General features: G+C 46.5%; 1 protein-coding gene across 3 annotated transcripts in view; it reads left to right on the top strand.

Annotated features, from left to right (window-relative positions):
- The window catches only part of LOC149359844 (uncharacterized), a 42,424-nt gene extending 21,570 nt beyond the window's left edge, over positions 1-20,854 (top strand). For 2 of the 3 annotated variants that reach the window (XM_089571956.1, XM_089571955.1), the window contains exons 12-18: positions 4,048-4,418; positions 5,425-5,673; positions 9,809-10,154; positions 12,389-12,498; positions 14,395-14,503; positions 16,578-16,702; positions 20,477-20,854. In XM_089571956.1, the coding sequence (XP_089428082.1) occupies positions 4,048-4,418; positions 5,425-5,673; positions 9,809-10,154; positions 12,389-12,498; positions 14,395-14,503; positions 16,578-16,702; positions 20,477-20,761 (1,595 nt within the window). In that variant the 3' untranslated portion in view covers positions 20,762-20,854. The remainder of the gene's footprint in view (positions 1-4,047; positions 4,419-5,424; positions 5,674-9,808; positions 10,155-12,388; positions 12,499-14,394; positions 14,504-16,577; positions 16,703-20,476) is intronic. The other variant, XM_089571957.1, reaches the window with a different exon arrangement.
- Positions 20,855-22,441: the final 1,587 nt, after the last annotated feature.

Raw genomic sequence — 22,441 nt, 5'->3', positions numbered from 1 at the left:
CCATAATTTGCGCGCCATACATGTCGATGGAGTGCCTGTGAGAGCCCTGATCGATACAGGCGCGCACGTATCCGTCATGAGTTCAGCCCTACGACACCGCCTCCGAAAAGTACTGACCCCTGCACCCAAAGCCGCTCTCCGCGTTGCCGACGGCGGAACGCCTCATGTTGTTGGACTATGCACAGCCCGTGTGATCATATCCGGCCGCCATACATCCGTTCTGTTCTCTGTTCTGGACCAGTGCCCTCATGAAGTCATTCTTGGCCTCGACTTCCTGTCTGAGCATTCAGCCCTCATTGACTGCGCCACTAATGTTGTTCAGCTTGACCTTCCTCTTTTTGCTGAGTCGCCGTCCCCAGTTATACACCGTCTTTGTGCTGTCGACTTTGTCCGTCTACCGCCTCAAGCCGCAACTTACATTTCTTTCTCATCTGTTCCCCCTGTACCTGATGGTCACTACGTAGTCACTCCGGAACTTGACGTCGCCCTGACGCGCAGCATTGTGCTTCCACACATTGTATTTACAATGTCGGCCAACCGAGCGTACCTTCCGGTCCTGAACTTTGGTTCATCCATCCAACCGCTCCCGCAAGGCATCTCACTCGCCACGCTGTGCCCTGCTGCCGAATGTGTGATATCAGTGGTAGACAGCTGCTTACCTTCCACTCAGCAATGCCGGTTGCCTGCGGCCCCATCAACAGCGAACCCAACGGACGACTACACCGACATGATCGCTTCTGACCTACCGCCGATGCAAGCTCGCGATCTTAGGTGCCTCTTATCATCTTTCCGCGACATCTTCGACTTTGATAGCCGTGTTTTGGCTCGGACCTCTGTGGTGACGCATCACATAAACACCGGTGATTCCGCTCCTCTCCGCAGACGTCCGTACCGAGTGTCCAGCGCCGAACGCACCGTCATAAATCAAGAGGTGGACAAGATGCTCGCAAAAGACATCATCGAGCCCTCGTCAAGTCCTTGGGCTTCACCAGTCGTCCTGGTGAAAAAGAAGGATGGCAGCTGGCGCTTCTGCGTTGATTATCGGCACCTCAACCGCATCACAAAATAAGACGTATATCCGCTCCCAAGGATCGATGATGCCTTAGATTGCCTACACGGCGCCAAATATTTCTCTTCAATTGATCTTCGATCGGGGTACTGGCAAATTGCCGTTGATGAAAAGGACCGCGAGAAGACCGCCTTCGTGACGCCTGATGGCTTATACCAGTTTAAAGTCATGCCGTTCGGCCTCTGTAACGCCCCGGCTACCTTCGAACGAATGATGGACTCCCTTCTTCGTGGCTTTAAATGGTCCACCTGCCTCTGTTACCTAGACGATGTTGTCGTTTTCTCGCCTACTTTTGCCACGCACCTCGAGCGCCTCTCCAATATTCTGACAGTGTTTCGTAACGCCGGACTTCAGCTGAACTCATCGAAATGCAAGTTCGGTCGTCGCCAACTCACTATTCTCGGACACCTCGTTGACGCTTCTGGTGTACGCCCAGATCCCATCAAAATTCAAGCTGTGAAGGACTTTCCTCTTCCAAGGTCGTCGAAAGATGTGCGCAGCTTTGTCGGCTTGTGCTCGTATTTTCGCCGTTTTATCAAAGATTTCGCCGGCATCGCTCGTCCCCTCACCGATCTTCTGAAGAACGACACCCCCTTTACCTGGGGCCCTGCTCAAGAGAACTCATTTTCATCTCTTCTCCATTTGCTGACCACTCCGCCCATCTTAGCACATTTTGACCCGTCGTCTCCCACAGAGGTTCGCACCGACGCCTCCGGATATGGCATCGGCGCCGTCCTAGCCCAACGTCAACAGGGTCAAGATCGAGTCATCGCTTATGCCAGCCGCCTACTTTCAGCCGCAGAGCAAAATTACACCATTACTGAGCACGAGTGTCTTGCCCTTGTCTGGGCAGTAGCTAAATTCAGACCCTACCTGTTCGGCCGTTCATTCGCTGTTGTCACTGATCACCACGCTCTCTGTTGGTTGTCTTCACTAAAAGATCCCACCGGTCGCCTTGGTCGCTGGGCATTGCGCCTCCAAGAATACTCATACTCCGTCGTGTACAAGTCAGGGCGCCATCACCAGGACGCTGACTGCTTATCCCGATACCCTGTGGAACCACCTGACCTGGAGGACGCTGAGACCCTGCCCTGCCTCTTGGCTATCTCCAATCTTGCTGATATTGCCAACGAACAGCGTCACGACTCATCTTTACGACCTATCTTTGATGGCATCCGTTCTGCAAACCGATCTCCGTCTCTGAACCTTTATGTGCTCCAGAACGGCATTTTGTATCGCCGAAACCTACGCTCCGATGGCCCTCCGCTCCTGCTCGTGATACACCAACGTCTACGCTTTTCTATCCTTGAAGAACTGCACGATCTGCCGACAGCCGGTCACCTTGGCGTGTCCCGCACGTACGCTCGGGTGCGGCATCGCTTCTTTTGGCCTGGTCTCTATCGTTCCGTCAAGCGTTACGTGGCTGCTTGCGACCAGTGTCAACGTCGGAAAAGGCCCTCCACTTTGCCTGCCGGTCTTCTGCAACCCATCGACATACCTCCGGAACCTTTTCACCGTGTTGGCCTCGACCTTCTTGGCCCTTTTCCGACGTCCCTCTCCGGCAACAAGTGGATAGCTGTCGCAACTGATTATACGACTCGGTACGCCATCACGCGTGCTTTGCCGTCCAGCTGTGCTACCGATGTTGCCGATTTTCTTCTGCAAGACGTCATCCTTCACCACGGCGCCCCTCGTCAACTGCTCACCGACCGCGGTCGTTATTTTCTATCCAGAGTAGTTCACGACATTCTTCGTTCGTGTGACACGCAGCACCAGCTCGCGACAGCTTACCATCCACAAACCAATGGGCTTACGGAAAGGTTCAACCGCACGCTCACCGACATGTTAGCCATGTACGTATCGCCAGACCACCGAGATTGGGACGCAGCCTTGCTTTATGTGACATTTGCATATAACTCTTCCCTTCATGACAGAACAGGCTATTCTCCTTTCTACCTTTTGTTTGGTAGGCATCCCACCTTGCCTTTGGACACACTCATGCCGCCTTCTTCAGCCCCCACCACTGCTTACGCTCGGGACGCCATCTCCCAGGCCACGCTGGCGCGCCAAATAGCACGTAGTAGGCTCCAAGCCTCTCAAGTTTCCCAGAAGTCAGCCTACGACCGCCGTCACCAGGCCGTCGAATATACCCCAGGATCACTCGTCCTTCTCTGGACGCCCTCTCGCAGCGTCGGTCTCTCCGAGAAGCTCCTTTCGCACTACCGTGGCCCTTACCGTGTCGTGCGCCGTGTTACCGACGTGAACTATGAAATTGCTCCCCTTGAAACCTCGCCCTCGTCCTCTGGCGCCACCACCGACATCATCCACGTCTGTCGCCTTAAACCTTATCACGACGCTCATACGTCGCCGCCCTAACGCCGAGACGGCGTTTCAGCAGCCGGGGGTCCTGATGCGAATAGACGACGACGACAAAGAGCGATGGCACGAGTGGGAAGAGTAGAAGACGACAACGAAGTTTGGACTGTGTTCTCGGAGCCGCTCGCAGCTGTTCTTGTCTATTTGTAAATATCTGTAAATATATTCTTTTCCGCAACAATATAATCATGTTTTATGTCAAGGAATGCAGGCAAAAATGACACATTTTTTTGTTTGGCATTTTTGCTATAACTTTTTTGCCAATTATCGGATGGCAAAGATCCTAGTTGGTTGCACAGAATGGTTAATTGGCTAACTCTGTGCCAAAAAGTTTAAAATTCCTGCTCTTCATTCGCTAGTTATGAATGTTTGCATAACAGCCATGTTTGGGCAATTTTTTGGGAATAATAAATGCCAGCATGGCTTTTTTCATTCTTTTTTGCTTTTGAATATCATATAAAACGGTGCTATATAAGGTAAATGTGAAATAAAAATTTAATAGTCAAAATATAAAAAATTTTTGAAAAAGGTGGTGACATACCTTAAGCTCACGCAAGCTGGCTATGTGTGGGACATAATTTTTTTTCCCCCAAATTTTGCAGTACCTTCCACAGATTCGCTCGTGAAAGAATTCCAGAGTGATTCATCAGACTTGCCGAAAGGCATATCTGCAGCCAGTGCAGCTTCCACTCCGAAGAAGGAGAACGAGCTCCCCGCATCTCTGCCTTTCGCCGGAAGGCAGGACGCTTCGCCATCGAAGGAGGAAAAGGGCACGCTGCCGCCACTGCCTGATGGTGCACCTCAGGGAATCTTCGAAGTAAGCGCAGAGCTGCCAGGGCAGTTACAAATGAAGGTCTCCAAGAAGGACATGGAAGACCTTCCCAAGAAGGTGAACCGCAATGTTGAAAGCCTGGTCAGTGCCTTGAAGAAAATTGAACGCTCCATCAGCAGCGACAAGAGCAACTCTGCACCGGTAAGTCCTGGCGGTTTTGCCCATGCACTTTCCCCTAGGTTTGATTGGAAGCCAGTAAAGCTAACAGTCAGCCTCCTAAGTATTTTGGAACAGTGAGGGTTGTGCTTGGATGTTCTGGAACAGAGTGGTCGCCGTATGATTTTGTGAGCTGTTTAAAGAAAGCACAGAAGCACGAAATGGTGTCATGGCATGCATGTAAGATTTTCACTGGTTTTCTTTTGCTTGTCATGGGCACTGGTCTCTGGTTACGGCTGAACTGCACGAACAGCTGCAAGGTTTTTGACTACCTTTTGCTGTGTTAGCAGCAGTATGCTCCTTTTCCGGTCAAAAAGCCACTGTCTGTCTGTGTGAAGCCTCTACCCTCTGGAAGCACCCTTAGTACCCTCGGGCACCGATCAGTAAGAATCCACCTCCCAGCTATGAGCCTCCACCCCTCCATCTCCACCCTTCAGAAGCTCCACTCATCACCCACCCACTCGTCTCCACCCACCAGAAGCCTACACAGCATTGTAACGAAAAATTGATAGTGATATCAAATTCAAAAAGGCGATGGGAAGTCAATCATTGTAAAAGTGAAATGCAGAACCAATACTGCTAATGCAGATTTATAGCATTTTATAGATTTATAGAATTAGAGCATTTTCAGTTTTTTTTTTTTTTTGGAAAACAAAGGCATAATGTTAGGGATGTAATGATTTATGCAGTTTCTGTGGCGTCTCTTTTGGACTGAGCAGGTTTTTATGAGTAACATATGTAAATGAATGGTAGAATGTGGACTGATAGGCCTGCCAGTGATGAAAAGTCACCACTTTTGTCACCATTGAAGGTCACAATGCACTGAAGGCACTGGGAGGCAAAAAAAAAATTTCATGGGCCTATTTTGCAAAGAAAATACTAGTCCTTCTACTCTACTGAACAAACCGTCCAATGAAATCAAAGGAACAATTCACACGCTTTGATAAATTTTTCATTCGTAATTTAATTTACCGTTGGTTTAACATTCAAGGACGCTGAAGATGAGAGTAGCAGCGACGATCGACCTTTGGCGTCAACAGTTGGGGGCCTCCGAAAGAGCAGCCAAAGCCCATCATCGTCATGTGAGGTGTCTAGCACGACCGTGACAACAGACCAGGGTGAAGTGCCGTCCAGCCAGTTTGCCACCAAAGAACCACTCTCATCTGAGGAGCAGCCTTTGGCCCCAGTTGATGACTTTCAGGAAAAGCTCAAAAAGACAATCCTGTCTTGCAAGGAGAAGGTGGGTATTGATATTTGTGTCTGCTGTAGGTTTGGTTGTGTATCGTAACAGGCAACGCTAATGTTTTTAAGCAGCACTTTAGCAAGGAGGTACTCTCAGGCCCGAAATACAGTTACGGTATGCAGTTCATAACGAGGATGTTGTTCCATCTCTGTGCTTCAAACAACGACGATGTTGGAGCTAGTTCTGGTGCGAGCTTGTTGTTTATGTCCCCGACTGCAGGCTATTGCACCTGCCATTTGGAGAACTAAACATAATATTTTGGTGGAGGTGCTGGGTTTGAGCAAGCTAAACTCCACCAGATTGCTCATCGCTTTGACCGCTTTCCGAACATGGCTGCTATGTCCTCGTGTGAAAATCTGCTGACTTTGCGGCAGCCATCTCCCCATCCAGCAAATTTGCCCAGGACAGTCTGCTGAAAACTGGAAGCTATGACAGCTGTCACCTTCAACCCCCAGCTGGTCGATGCTATGATTGCTCTGATCCAAGCTGTCATTCACAGGGAGTTCGCAAACATTAGCCTCAAATCCGGCTGCACAGCCAGGTGGCCCTGTTTTCACCCAACCACTCCACTAGTTGCTGTTTGTAGTCGGTCCTTCCCAACATGCTACTGCTGTTGCAATGCTGCGGAGTGGCGTAGCTGCAGACAACTGGCCCACCGGTTCATCTGGTCATGTGCTCGACACGTTTCCGCCACTGCCACAACCATTAGTTCTTGCTGCCTTAGCCTAGTCCCTCTTCCAACTGTCATGCCGACTATGGACCGCAAATTTACTTCATGATGAGCTGTCATGCGCCGCCAACACTTCAGCCACTCGCAAGTGTGGCCGCTTACCTTCACCTCTGGTGTGCCATTTATGTTCGCTTTGGCCTTGGCGCCTGTCTTCCCTGTTATGACTCTTTCACGGAATAGTAGCCAATGCAGCTTCCAGATGTTATGCTGCATTGCTGACCCAGCCTGAAAATCCTTTCTTGATCCTTGCCCACCAACGCAACTTCCTTGATGTCTCTGTTAGCGCCCTAATTGATAGTGGTGTCCAAGTATTTGTCCTCAGCTTCATTTTTCGCCACCGTCTAAGGAAGGTTGTGACATCCACCGTATCCTCTGCTGTTTGTGTTGCCGATGGAAGCACTGCTGCGTAGTTGGAGTGTGCACTGTGCACGTTGGCGCTGCCAGCCATACCAGACTTTTTCTGTTCACCGTCATCAACCGCTGCCCCCACAAAGGGATCCTCGGCATTGAGTTTTAACAGCCCACTCTGCCCTTATCGACTACTCCACTGACCTTATCTGTTCGACAGTTCCAATACCAAGCTCCACCTATGTTTCGTGGAGTTTGTTCTCTTGCCACTTGAAGCAGCTGTCTATATTCAAGTGTCTCCTTTCCCCTCCGTTCCTCATCGTGCCTACATCACTTGTCCTACCACAGATGTTGGTCTTCAGTGTGATGTCATCCTTCCTTGTACTGTCATGACCGTCACAGGCAACCGCACCTAGCCTTCCATTCTTAACTTCAGTCTTTTGTCCCAAGCTATACAACATGTCATCACACTTACAGCACTCTAGCAATCGGCTGAATGCACAGTTTCTACTTTCATACCTGAGGCTCTGGCTGACTTCCCTGAAGTCCCTTCATCGCCCACATCACGTCCAGACTCTACTTCTGAAAGTATAGCCACGGATTTGCCACCTGGCTATGCTTGCGACCTCTATAGCCTGTTGGTTTCAGAAACGAGGTACTGTGTGATGTCAGGGCATGTTAAAGAACCCCAGGTGGTCGAAATTTCCGGAGCCCTCTACTACGGCGTCTCTCATAGCCTTAGCCGCTTTGGGACGTTAAACCCCATAAACTAAACCAAACCTATTCAATTTCAGGAACACGAACAACCAGCTCACACCAGACCTAACTCCAACGTTGATGTTGTCCAGATCACAGAGACAGAACAGCGTCCTGGTTGTCTTGTTACTGTGTACTGTAACAGTACATAGGACAGAATAATACATCAGAAGGCCTGCTTACACTTCACTTTCTATCTTCTTACCACTTTCATGTCTTCTCCTTTCTTCTTGGTTTTTCTTTTTTTCCTGGCCACTAAATGTAACTCTGTGTGAAATAATCTATGTGGAGTAATGGTGGTGTACAACTGGCACGAGCATGACATCCCCTCGTTGGTCTCCATGGTGGGCATAGTGGAACTGCCTGGATGACCTCTTGTCCAACAGTTCATTTCATGCATACCTAGGCTCAACACTCTTGAGAAATTTCATTCAGGAGAATGGGCTACTTCAGGGTTGTATGTCTGGGTACCTCAGTGTACCTGAGGATGTAGTGCTTAAAATAAGCACTACACTATTTGCCATAGGAATGATATGCGAAATAATCCCGAAATCCATCATGTGTTCAGCCTACTTTGACAATCTCCAGATATCGTTACAAGTGCAGTTGGCAGTAAATAAACTAGCAGCATGGAATACTAGATGTAGTAAAGGGAGGCATAGGCCTTGCAAGGCGGCATATTAGAACGTTTGTTTATTGAGGCCTGCTTCATGGGCCTCGTCTGCATCACCCCAAAATACATGTACTTTTGAAAGGCTTGCGGGCAAAGCAACCTCTCCAGTGTATGTAACTCGTCGAAATAGCCAAAATTTGTTGGGCCACAGCGCTGAGGAAAGCTGTTTTATAAATTCTAAAAACTGATATGGATATTAGGGTTGGTTACACACCTCTTGATAAAGAAGGAAAGTAACAGTAGTAGCTAAGAAGTTGACTATTCAGTACGTATTAGTTAACCAACCTACTAGTTAACGCGTCTTACACCTGTCAAGTGCGCAAAATAAGGTGCACTTACAATGAGTGTCACTTGCTAAAAGTGCACCCTAGCACAGCTAAACAGCGTAACATTAGTGCACTTGCGTTCACAGTGTATTCACAGAACACATTTTGAGGGTCGAGTATGTGTAGTCTCGTTGGCAGTGATTTCTTGGGCATAAAATGTAATATATAACAAAATCCGCATACAAGTTGATTTTACTTGCTGCATATATTTTTTATTTGTGAAATGGTTTTATGATAGCGACCAGCAAAGCAACACATCATAAAAACGCGCAGTAGTCCGCCATGTTGTTTGTTGTCCATATTCTGAATATGCTAGGAACTTGTCTTGACTTGCTACACTTTTACCGTAAAGCAAATTTAATGTGGTCAAGGCCGAAAATTAAGTTGTATTTATTTTTGTGTGCTCTACTGCTCCAAACGAGCATAATTCTGAAGGTTTCGCTTACAGATCGCCATTTGTAAAAATTTTGTTTTTAGCCAGCTGCCATTTTTGTATCTACAAGCACTCTGCTTTTTCGTTTAGCACCGCAAAGCATAAAGTGCACTCGAGGGGCTGAAGTGCACTGCCCATAAGCACACTTTATTCTGCGAGCTTGACAGGGGTATTAGCTGTATTCTGAAGCGCTAGACCGCTGACAATGCTATGCGAAAAAAATTGCTCTTCTAACTTCTTCTAAGTACTTATTGTTATATAATGAAGAACATCTTAGATGAAACAAGTAGCACATAGAGAACTTTTCTTTCTCTTTGGTATGTAAATCTGCCTGTGTTTAGGTTATTTTTTTCTCTCGTCACCTTTTGTAAGACAATTATAATAGTTCTGTGTTGGCAGATGCATGAAAAAGTTTGTTGCAGGTTAGCATATTCTAATTTCAAGCTAGGGGCCTCGCTCAAGCGTCATTAGAATTACAGCAGCATTGTGAGAAGGAGGAAGGAAAATAAACTGGAATTGTTCTTTGGTGGGGCATGTCTGTTGTAATAGGTTCTTCCGGTGTTATACGCCTCTTGTTGGGGCCTTTCTTCATTGGTCTGCCAAACAGCACCTTCAAAAAAAGTTCAGGGGCCACAAAGCAAAAATTTTTTATCTAACGCTTCTCACTTGTGCATTGAGTTTTTGGGATGGCTGGCTAGTTGGAATAAGGCGGGGGTAGCAGGGAAAACAGTTGTAATGCTTGAAGCAGCTTACAAGAAGGCTGCTGGGGTAAAAACACAAGTTTACGAGTGGACGGCATGTGCTGTATGCTGTGGACAGCCATAGCCTTGCAGGAAGATGGCATTTTCACTCTGTGTTGATTTCAGGTGGGGGGTGCCACCCCTCTTCTGGAGGAGTCGTTAGAGGAGGATGAAGATGTGGATGATGAAGAGGAGGCAGAGGATGAGGACGAGGAAGAGGAGGAAAAGGAGGAGGAGGAGATGGCAACGGAAGGGGAAGTTGCAGACACCCGACAGCCGGAGGGGGAATGTGCAGAGGATGTTCCACTGCAGCGGCGGAGCCAGAGGTCTGAACAGAACGCCGCTGCACCCACGGTCGAACAGTCACCAGCAGAGTCAGAAGCGCCGACTGCAAAGGAGAAAGCAGTGGGGGAGGACCTGGCAAAACCTGGTTCTGCCAGCAAACCAGATGGGGAAGAGCAGCCCACCAAAGGTAGACAATGGCTTTTATATTTTTTTATTTTCTAGGCATATATTGTGTCATCGTTGGTCAAATGTTTTAGGGGAATCCCCCAAGGTGGAATCCACCTTGGGAGATTCCCCTAAAACATTTGACCAACACTGTTCCCACTTCGAGTTATTGATCAATTCGATCTCGCCCTACCATAAGCTTGCGGTCCTGGTTAGCTCAATTGGTAGAGCGACTGCTTCGGTGTAGCAATGGTCCTGGGTTCGAACCCGGGACCAGGACGAATTTTTCTTTAACTACAAAGTTTCTGAGAAAGCTGTATAGCTTTCCTTTGTAGCCGTATGGTTGCGCTCGGGTGGATGCCAATGAGTAATTACTCCCTTATTATATTGTGTCATCCTGCCTTTCTTTTTAGAGGAAGCCCTTAAAGATTTCTTGTGCGTGTCCAGTGTTTGTTTTCAGCAAGAAGATGAACACAGAAATGCTGTTTCATCGTCACCAGTGGGGCATAGTGGGAAAAGCTACAGACAGGGTGGTGAATGTTCGGTATATTAATCAGTTGTCTTTTATTGGGAATGGGATAGAGGTTAAAGGTCCAGTAGAAACGCTTGAAATAGGCGCCGAAAACGCGTTTTTTTTATTATTTACAGCCCGAATACGAAACTGCAGGAGATGCTTTTTGAGAGAAGAAGGCTTACTCTTCCTCTCCAAGCAGACGGCAATGGCGGGCGGTCCCGTGTTCTCGAGAGGCAGACGCGCGAAAGTTGACGATGTGCGCGAAAAATTGCAGTTTTTCGAGTCGCCGTGGCTCAATAAAATGGATTTTTTATTAACTTCGCGTTCGAATTTTGCCTTGATTTTTTGGGGATTGTAGCTGAATGCCCAAAGATAATTTTGCAGTAAAAAAATGAAAACTGAAAAATGTCGCGAAAAACTTGCTTTTTCGACGCGCATCTCCCCTTAAGGAAGTCTCTATTTCAGTTGCGATTCAGGTATGAAGATAGTGCTTTGTCTCAGACAGCAAAGCCTGCATAGATGTTACTATGTGGTCTTTGCAAGCTACCTGTTTTGCTGCTGAAAAGAAATAGTATGTGAAGAGAGGTCCAGTCCGTGTGGCTGCCTTCTTAGCTGTCTGTCTAGGGAATCTTTAGGTACAGGTCTCAGCCACACAGTTGCATCGTGTTTGATTGTAGATGTGCTTGCCTGTTGTGGTTTTACAGCTGACTGCTAGCTTTTGGAACCAAATGTGCAAGACTGCAGAATGCACTGAGCATTCTAAACTAACCACCTCTAGATGTTAGTGAATAATAATAATAAAAAACAAGTCATGGGATTATATGTCTTTGCTAATGTTATCTACATTCTAAGGAAACACTGTGGGACATATTTCCTGTGCAAAAAAATGCACAAACAGAAGTAGAGTGTCTAATAGTGTTACGAACCACCGACTAGCCCACCTGCCTATGCTTAGTAGTTCTATGGGAAGACAGTGATTTTAATGTGAGGTCTGATACCACATAAAAATGCACGGTAAGGGTATGGTATCAATACAATAACTGGGTTTGCACAGGTGTAGTAAGCTCAAGCAGGTTGCCGATCTTTTCTCCTTCTTTCGTAACTCTGAAAGGAGGAAATGGCTGGCACTTAAATAAAGGCTGACTTGCATGAATATCAGTGCTCTCCCCACTCTTGCTTTGAACTTGTATTTCTAGAGTAGGGGGTTGACCTGTTGCAAAAATCTTCTGGCACGGGGCAAAAGTTGTGAAGTTAAATGAACACTCACCAAGGGAGAGAAGTAGAAACATGGAAAAGACAACAGGGTAGCAAAATGGGCAAGTTGGTACATCATAACCTCAATGGATTCAGTGCTTTGTAGTTGTGGTAGACACTTCATCTAGTGTTTGTCTTGTGGTGTATCAGTGTTGGCTGAAGCTATTAAGCGCTGAATCTGTTAAAGCCATATAGGCCCCTTGTTCGCTATAAAAACAAGGAAATGGTGTCACGTCAAGTCAAGTGAAGAAACCTTCTGCTTGACAGATGTTCGTGAATTACGAGCAGCTGATAGGCAGGTTCGTTACCGTTTTCCGCGTTACTGCGTGGCACATTTCAAACACCATTTCCAATCTGATGGCCTGTGAATTTCAAGAGCCTGTTTCCGATTTCAGCTCAAGCATTGAATCGGGCAACAAAAAGCAGTTTCTATGTGTGGTTATAAGGTCTCTTTTGTTGCATATTGTTTTCCTTCTATGATTTTGCAGTGTCGAAAACACCAGGCCTTGCCAAGATGAAGTTTACCACCAAACGAAATGAGCTTGATCCCCTGTCACCGGCACTGCAGCCCTCCAGTGGAGCTACCACGCCTTCTGCTGTAGGTGCTCTTGTTGCATCCAAGCTTTGCATGTGGTGCTTTGGCTTGATGGCGTCCCACCACAGCAGTGAGTTACTTACTGATGAGAGGGACAGATATAGTTTTGATAGGGTCAGCCTTAACTTTTGCTCTCTTCTTTACTGCATACTGGTGCTTGTGAAGGGCATAAGTGTAAGAGCACTGATTTGAAGTCAGATTTTGTGCAGTTTATGTTTTTCCTTTGTAGCTTTAAGGGGGGACACTGGTCTTGAAAAAAAAATTTTTATTATTGAAGTCGCAGTTACGAAATCTTCAGGGAATAAGTATTTTTGTGCGCTGATTCTAGATATGTCATTTAATTTCATGTAAAACAATTCCTTGAGCACTTAAGCACTTTTTATGCAAGTATTTTGCGGAGAGTTTTGAGGAAAATTTGCTGCAGGAAAATCTCTGAAAAGTATGCCATTGGGTTCTCTTGACACCAAGAAATACAATAAGGGTGAAATTGTCCTCCTGCCTATCATAGAACTTAAGTTATAGAGTTTTGAAGTTGTCGCTTCAGAAATGAGAAGGAAAGTGTGTATTCCTGTTTCTGAAGTGACAGCTTCAGTACCCTATTACTCAAGTTCTATGAGAGCCAGGATGATAATTTTACCCTTATTGTATTCCTTGGTGTCAAGAGAACATAATGGCATACATTTCAGCGAGTTTCCCACAGCAAATTTTCTTCAAAACTCTCCGCAAAATACTAGCATAAAAAGTGCATAAGTGCTCAAGAAATTGTTTTACATGAAATTAAATAATATATTTAGAATCAGCACACAAAAATACATATTCTCTGAAGATTTTGTAACTGTGACTTCATTACTCAAAATTTTTTTTCAAGACCAGTGTCCCCCCTTAAATGTCTCTGTCATGTTGTCGGCAGATGCTGTGATACCTGTGAAATGGTACATCATCATCAGCCTGACTATGCCCACTACAGGGCAGCGGCCCCTCCCATGTCTCTTCGCTCGCTTCCGCTGGCGTCTTCCCATAGGTTACCTCTCGGTGTTCGCGAATATCATTGCCCCATGCAAACTGACTGTTCTTGCTTCGCGCAACGAATGCATTCATTCGCGGCATGACCGCGGCCGTGTCGCACTATCTGGTATCATGATGTGATAGAGTGCAGACATGAAGAAAGCACAGCTATGACTCAGATAGTCTAATATTATTGCTAGTAGGCAGAACATGAGGAGCGACAATTTTCATGATTTTGAAAGCAGGTTTTTCGCGGAAAAGTTTATTTTTTTAAGTTCACGGATTTTTCTGACTGTTCGATTATTCGGACCATTTTTCGGGTCCCATCGAGTCCGAAAGATTGGTCGGCGACTGTATTGGTAAACTGCCACTCATGATCTGAGAGAACCTGCCATATGCCCACCACCCCATTCTTGTTCTTCTAGTTATTTCCCTCTCATGATCCGGATCAGCGGCCACTACCTGCCCTAAGTAGACGTATTCCCTTACCACTTCCAGCGTCTCGCTACCAATTGTGAACTGTTGTTCTCTTGCGAGACTCTTGAACATTACTTTGGTTTTCTGCATGTTAATTTTAAGACCTACCGTTTTGTGCTGCCTGTCTAACTCATTGATCATGCATCACAGTTCATCCCCTTAGTGACTTACCAAGGCAGTATCATCAGCGAATTGCAGATTACTGAGGTATTCTCCATTAACTTTTGTCCTGTTATACCTGGCTTCCCCAATGCCTGCATAACTGCTGAGGTTTCCACTGAGGCAAATGCTTTCTCGTAATCCGTGAATGCTATACTATATAGGGGTTCATTGATTACGAGAAAGCTAAAAGATTAAGAATGGGGATGTAACTTCTGTGGGCAGTGGCTGAAGGTGTACATTTTTTTCTTCTTAAAGGAGGAGACAGAAGGTGCAGTAGCGCTTGGGGCTGCGCAGAAAGACATATCCGCAGAAGCCATCAGACATGAGTGCAAGGAAGAGATGATTGAATACCACCACATCCTTGGTAAGGGCACCTTTATCAATCATTTATTTACCGCTACTGCTGTGTCAGTTTTGAGACATTGTAGGAGTGGTTGCATAGAAGGAAAAAATAAAATTGTTATACATAACTAGGCACTTGCTTTACAAACTGTGCAGGTGGTAGCTGTCGCAAAGAACCATGAAGTTCATTTCACATCTCATCTGTTCACAGGTTGTGAAACTTTATTGTGTTAAAGGTTGTGAACAGTTTTTTTTTTTATGTAGCGTAATGCAGCAGAACCCCGCTATAGTAAACTCGGTTATGGTAAGAACTCGGATATAGTAAAGTGAAGCTGTGGTCCCATTTCGCCTTCCATAAACATTTGAAGAAACGGCTATAGTAAAGAGTGTCTGGCCGTGGCGATGTGCTTCCCACGGAATGATGACATCGAGGTACACGCGTAGTCTCAAAATCGCGAGACAAATACCGAATGCGCTCTCTGAGGGGGCTTCTCCGCTAAGCTCGAGAGCCGCGAGGAGAAGCTAACATTTTGAAGACCTTGAGGCCGTGAGGCAAAGCGCGCGGCGTGCGCAGAAAAAGTAAAGCTGGCTGTGAAGGTACAAAGAAGGCAGTGCGGGTCGCTGGAAAAGGAAAGCCAGTAAAAGTGCAGTGAGGAGCAGAAAAGGGAAGAAAAGGGCGTGCGTTCATAGCACGGCAGGACAAAGCACGGGGAACCAGTGGAGGCACGCCTTGACTTGCGCGTTTCTTAACTGCTGTCTCTTAAATGACGCTGCCACAGAAGGTGACGACTTGATCATGGAAAGCTTTGGTTTTCATATGGAATCAAACTCTCTTTATTTTTGTAGTCGTGTTGTATTCGTGTAAATGCGGTACTTCCAGAAGACATAAACGATGTCAAAAATGTGATAGCATGTGATAAGTGATAATAAATAATTATCACATAAAGGGACGATAAGAGCAGGATGCAAGGTATATCTGAGTGCTTGTTTTATAAACCAATATTTCATGCTTAATAAGCAGCCAGAGAGCATAGCCAGAGCCATGCCATCACAAACAACTGATATGGCAAAGATCCTGATATGGTAAAGATTTTTCTGGTCTGAGCTGCTTTACTGTAGAGAGGTTCTACGGTATTCCCGTCAGCGATTTTCAGGTGTGTGTGTGTGTGTGCGTGCGTGTGCGCGTGCGTGCGTGCATGTAACTAACGGACACAGGGGATTTTTATTTATTTTGTGGTGTTGATCAATTTAGAATAATACTGAATATGTCATTGCTTAAAGCTAATTTATTAGAAAAGCAGAAGAAAAAACAACCACATGTTGCCGGTGGGGATAGGTATGGCAAGAACATAAAGGGCAAAGAACCACCTGGAGGGTAGTTACCTTGGTACGATGAGAGTGTTGGAATCTGTAACCAAAGAATGGTTGTCACGGTAACCATCTGGGGGATGGTTACCGTGAAAGGAGGAGTGGGAGTGCGACCAGAGCGGAGGAATGCAGCACAGTCCATCTGCGGCAGCTGCTGCAAAACGCACCGTCCGAAGAGTGGTCAGCGGTGGTCATCAGAGATAGTCGAAAAACAATTATATGTTTGGAAAACTAAAAAGAGCTCTCTACAATTATATCAATATGAAGTCGCAGTCTTATTCACTACTTCAACATGTAGTAAAATATGAGTAACTTAACGGCTGTCGCTGAATCTCACATTGCACAATGGTAACTGTCCTGTCACTTCTTGCTGTTCAGCACAGTGTCGCCAATAGGTGTACAGTGGTGAGCAGCCTTGTCTAGAGCACTCGGGCGGTGCACTTCCTTGCAAACAAATCCAGATTTTGTGGCAGCCTCTAGGTTCCAGCTGCAACGCTTGCACGGAAGTAGCGCCAGATAGCCTCGTAAACAAAGCAGGCACGAAAACTTTGCCCTGTAATGAGGGGCTGCTCTCTAATTTCGGTTTTTGTTACCAAGTGCGCACTGCTCAAGCGCTCTAGACAAGGCTGCTCACCACTGTACATAAAGTTAATTTCAATGGCAGCTTCCTCATCGCCCTTGTGATGGGTACATACTAATGCTTACATTCCTTTACTTTCGTTTTGCAGCTCTGACACTGAAGGAAATGAGGATCTGCATGGACCTTGAACTTAAGAAAACAAAGGCATCTCTTGTTGAGAAGCACGCAGTTGAGATGGCTGCTGCAATATCAGAGACAAAACGGAAGCAGTGGGTGAGTGGAACACTTCAATCTATGGTTCTGCACTGTTTGCCTGATGTTCACTTTGGCACAAAAATGTTGTTTTTGACGCAGGAACATGGCTGTTGTGTGCAGCACTTTTATGTTGTATTGAAATTCAGTTTGTTTTGTATGTGAGGAGTTTTTACTGGAAGTCTGTAACCTAGATGGCGCACCTATAAAGCAGGCATGAGGGACACAGAGGAGAACTTGATCCAATAACTGTTGTCAGTAAAAAACTGATTTTCAGGTCTTTCTTGGTATGTTAACTTTTTTTTTTGGTGGCAAAAAAAAAAAACAATATATGGCTAAGAGAATTGAATATGAAATTTTTCTCATCCTTCAATTAAAACTCGAGAGGGAAGAGTGGCCGCCATCCTGAAGTGAATGGTGGTTTAAGCATAGCCCCTGGAGTCTGTGCAGAAAGCTTGGTGTGTACACCTGTGTTTCGGTGCTTGGTCTTTTCCAGCTTATAAAAGCTCCATTTTGAGTGAGACTGGTCTCTTTGTCTTTAGAGTATCTTAGTCTATCCATACAGGCCCAATTCGATTTAACATCCCTCTTCTGCTCAAGAATATCAGAAGGTCAATTGCGAAGTATGGTCAACCTAAATTATATACACAAACTGCAAATTTTTTTTGAAATTAGCTTATATTATTGAAAAGCCTCATTGAATGTTTTCCGGTTTCTTATGGCGCAAGCTACATGGTTCACTCACAAAATTGTTGGTGCTCACCATGTCTCCCATGCATTTGATGACCAGGCATGTGGCATCTGCTGTAAGCTGGGGGACTACCGTATTTACCCAATTCCAACGCGCACCCAATTTACGGCACCAAAAAAAAAAAAAAAAATTTCAAGCCCCGATTCTAACGCGCGCCCCATATTGGTAATGAAAAAAAAAAAAACTGCAAGCCCCGCTTCTAATGTGCATGTGACTTCCACGAATGAAAATAATTTGCAACCGTTTTTATATTTTAAGGAGATATGCGGGTGAAAAAACCGCGATTTTTTTCGATAAAGTCGATTTTGTATATTCTTGCGTTTTGTGTTCCCCCAAGCCTCTTCTATGTATAGAAAAATCAAAGCCGATAATTAATGGGAAGTTAGTAAAAGGTTGGTTGGTAAAAAAATGCAATTAAAGCACTCGCGGTGTCTCGCGAAAGTGCGAATTTGACCGAATTTCGGTAACGCGGCATTTCGCTCCACGGCGTCGCCCGCTCTTGAATTTTCGCGGGGAAGTAGGCCTAACCCTCTTCTACCAGAAGCCACTTTGGCAGCGGCACATTCTTGATAAAAATACGAAAAAAAAAGATCGTTTCCCGCCCGAGTCGAGCGTCGCGACTGGCCTTCAAATCACGTGGTACGATCGGAGCCCTTCCATTGGCTACGAGCATTCCACCGCACGGTCGGGCGCAGACGCTCTTTCTTCGTTCTGCCGCCACCAAGACGTGAACCAACGCTTCTGCCCGGGTTTTTCTCCTTTCTCCGCTATGGATGTGACAGAGAAACGAGATTTTCGTTCACGCAAGTTCCTGACAAAGCATCAGTATAAAGGAAGACACCCCAAGCGCAAGCGGAGAGCTCCGGTGACGGGAGGTTCGTCTGCTGCTAGGCGTAACTGCGGCAACGGCGATGCACCATTTGGATCCTTCAAGCTTCTTGCGGGGCATCCATGACTTCGTCAGTGCATCTGAGCGAAAGATAAAGATGTTCGACGGCCAAAACAAGCGTAAAAACGAGTGCGGAAGCGCTGTTATCTGTGAGATCGGCATGATGCACGACCTCGCCAGCGGCGCGGCGTGCCCCGCCTGCGGACAATGTAATCTCTGTCAGAGAATTGGCCGCAAAACAGAAAGGACTCTCATCGTTTTTGGAACTTTACCGCCGAAATGGCGCGTTTCCGACAACCGTTGTCTCATCAACATATTCTTCGAGCCGCGTATCTCGATCGTGCAAAGGCAGTGATGAGGCGTCCGCCCGCGGCAGTGCACAGGACACCGTCACCATGAACGTGGTCGCTGTAACGTGCGGGAGTAACGACACGCACACCAAGGCGAGTGCTGAACAAAGAGGACTGTTTATTGCGACGCACGCCGACGTCTGGAGAACGCGCAAAGCACCTTGGGAGCTCAGGGTTGCCGGCTGGGAAATGCGCTCCCGCTAGGCTGGGCTACGTTACAGTCGCTGAGCACGCGACCAATGATAAGCGCCACACCGGTTGAAAACGGCTCCTGCGACGCAGAAAACGACGAGCAAACGTGCTCCCATGTTTGCCAGCAGTTAGTGAGCTCCCACATCGTATAATGGCGATGACGATGGGCAGCTATGGGGCAGTTTCGGTTTGCACTCGAATCCAACACGCATGCGATTTTGAGACGTATTTTCCCCTAAAAAAAGGTGCACGTTGGAATTGGGTAAATACGGTATGTGCTGCGCCAACAGAACTTAAGTTGCTATGGCCGTGACAGATGCCACCACTGCCATAGTTTTGCATAGTGGCAAGTGAACAGCGCATCACCAAGAGAAGCTGTAACAAAAAGGGAACGAAAAGGAACCAAAGAATAAAATAGCTACTATTGTAGAAGAGGGCTGTTTGAAGTACAGTCATTCATCTCTTCCTACGAGCTCAGAAGTGCTTCATACAACAGGGCTTTGTTGTTTTGCACATGCAGTACAAAGGAAAAAATTACAGCCGCTTAACCTCAAGGTTCAGACATCGGATCTGTATAGCCAGTAACGCTACGGGTGATGCCACATATGAATACCACTGCCGCTGGACTCGTTTGCCACTGCAACTGAACTGCCACTGATAAGATACAAATAGCCACATAACCTGTGAATCACTGTGTAGATTCATGGCTAAGGTTTAAAGGAGTATAGACACCTAATTTTGGTGGTATGTTTTTTTCTCTACAATGATGTGAAAGACACTACTATGCATGAATCACCATGTGGTATTCGCCTGCGACTGCCAAATAATTGATCACTGTATTTTTCTTTCATATTATTTCGGTTTTGGTTTCAACAGCCGAACAATGGCTGTGACGTCAAAGTGCGGTTATATGTCACGTGAAGCATCGAAAAAGTGATATAATCGCTGCTTCATCATTTTAAATCACCACAGCGCTGAAGCCAGCCTTCCTCAACATCCAGAATCACAATGGATGTAGAAGCAGCGATTATATTGCATTTTTTTCATGCCTCACGACCTGTAACCACACTTTGACATTAGTCATCGTTCGGCTGCTGAAACCGGAACAGAGACCAAAACTGCACAAGAAATAAATTCATTTATAATGAATTTAGCGCTTAATTATTTATCGCTCGTAGGCGAATACTACATGGTGAGTCATGGAGTGTTTACACTCCTTTAATGTATCATCATGGTCTGGGTTTATAGCCTCGGGTCGGAATTTGCTTGCCGAAGTTGGGCATCGCTGGAGGGTGTGATCCAGGGTAGAGTGAGCGGCTACAGGGTGGCCAAGCTTATGCCAGCAGCTTTGCACACATATATGTACTAGTTGTCTGTCTGTCTTTTTGTTGAAGAATGGGGTATGCGGACGAACAATAAAACTGGCGCTGTAAAATGAAAGTGGCAGTAAAGCATAAAGTTTGAACTGCCAGATTTTTCTGTGGTAGATGTACTCATTTGATTGGTATAAGCAAGAGGTAGCAAATAATTAGTTGCGCAATGGCTTGCTGAAAGTTTGCCCTGTTCAACATTATTGCTCATATGTGTTGTCTCCTCTTTTATATATTTCCCAGTGTGCAAACTGCTGGAAGGAAGCTGTATTTTACTGTTGCTGGAACACAAGCTACTGCGACTACCCTTGCCAACAAGCTCACTGGCCCAAGCACATGTCAACTTGCACCCAGGCGAACAGTGCAGGCCAACACCATGCTGGTGTTACTGTCGTGAACAATGGTCCTGCTGTTGCTCAGCTCGCCCTGTCTGGTGACAAAGGGGCTGCTTCCATAATGGTGCCTGGTGGTGGCTTCCCGGCCTCTACGGCTACTATGGGAGGCCTCCCTTTCGACCCTGTTCAATAAAAGTCGGCTTTTTGTAGGTTGCTTCTTGTTTCTTGTAAGTAAAGCTTATGTTTTTGTAAGGATACTATGTATAAAGGTGAAGGATTCACTGACTGTTTGGTACCTGGCTCCTCTTTCTTTCTTTTTCAGTTTTTTTTTTCTGCCCCCCATCACCTTCTCTTCATTCCATGTGTGGCCGAGGACGCGGGACGAAATCCCGGCCACTGCGGCCTCGTTTCTATGTACACGAAATGCAAGAGACGCCTGTGGGGTGTGCAGACCCAGAAAACCCCAGCTGGTGGAACTCCAGTGCTCTCCACTGCGGCGACTCCCTCCATCCCCAAACTCCTTCAGTGCTCGTTTGATGCGTCCAACAAGAGAAAGGCGCCTTTCGTATTCATGTCAACCAATTTATTTTTATTGTTTGTATGACTGCTTTACGCATTTTCGTACCTAGTAATAAACCGATACCAGATGTTAAAGCCTGTTTTGGTAGCAGCACTCGTTCTGTGTTTAAAGGGACACTGAGGAGAAATTGAAGTTGGCTTGTATTGACAGAATACCAGCTCCTGATTACAAAAACGCCACTCATACTGACAACAAAGCTCTTGTAACGTAGAAAAGAGCAAGAACCAAAATAGTCTAGCAACACTGTTTTGTCCTATGACGTCATCACGCTTGTACTTGCGAGTTTGGCCTGTGGAGGCGATACACGAGAATCCACAAATCACTGAGGCGCAGCCAATGCATGCGCAAATCTCCTTGACGTCGCCAGATGGCGCCACGTAGCCGGCAGCTTACGCGCGCGCCTGCAGCATCGGGACCAATCGGCGCCTGCTCACCGGCGGCAGGCGGGCTCCCTGTATTCCGCTAACGGTAACAAGGTACACGGTATGCTAAAGGTGTCTATTTGCGAGAACTTCGTTGATGACTTCGAGAACGGGATCCATCGTAATGCTGGCAAAACGCCGGTGCAAACGTAAACGAAGCGACGGTAGTGACGGCCGCAATAGCCGATAGATGCCTTCAACGTCAGCCGGCGGTAGCTTTCTTTTCGGCTGTTCCTAGTCCGCACTGTTGGCGGCCAGAAATCACGGAGTCTGCGTTACGTCATGTGCACGTCGTGTTTCACGTCACTTAGTCCTGTGTCGTCATAAGAGCGTTCCAAGTTTGAATCAGAGCGGCGGGAAAAACTTTTTCAACTTCGAATCCAAGTTTCTTAGAAACAAATTGATCTTTCGCTGCCGGCCAAGTGGCAACAAAGCCATGAAATGCCGAACTATCGGATTTTGCTTTTAAAAAAAATAATAATATAGCTCTCCTCACTGTCCCTTTAAAGTAAGAACGCACTATAGCTACGCCGCATGTTGGGGAACGAGGCAAAGGTGAGCCAAGGAGGTTGGGTGGACGTGAAACCTTTAAGGAGGCTTGCACGAGACGTGACGGATGCAATCTTGGCGTGCAGCGCGCAGCTTCAACTGTGGAAGCAAGGAAGCGGCGGCGATAAGCCGAGATCACGGTGTGGCCGAGAAACATGCCCGCGTGTTCGCCGTGCTATGTACAATTGACCTTGCTATGTACGCCAAAATTGCGGTAACTGTGGTCTGTGTGAGTGTAGGAGCGCCCGTCACTTGGGTAAAACATTGCATGGAAGTAAAAAGCATCCCTCAGAAGACAAGAAAGCACTGAAAACGCAACATT

Source organism: Amblyomma mixtum, chromosome 2 (genome assembly GCF_055824585.1).
Source record: "Amblyomma mixtum isolate Tamu chromosome 2, ASM5582458v1, whole genome shotgun sequence".
NCBI lineage: Eukaryota > Metazoa > Arthropoda > Arachnida > Ixodida > Ixodidae > Amblyomma > Amblyomma mixtum.
The sequence above is the reverse complement of the archived record's forward strand: the minus strand, read 5'-3'. Positions and strand labels throughout refer to the sequence as shown.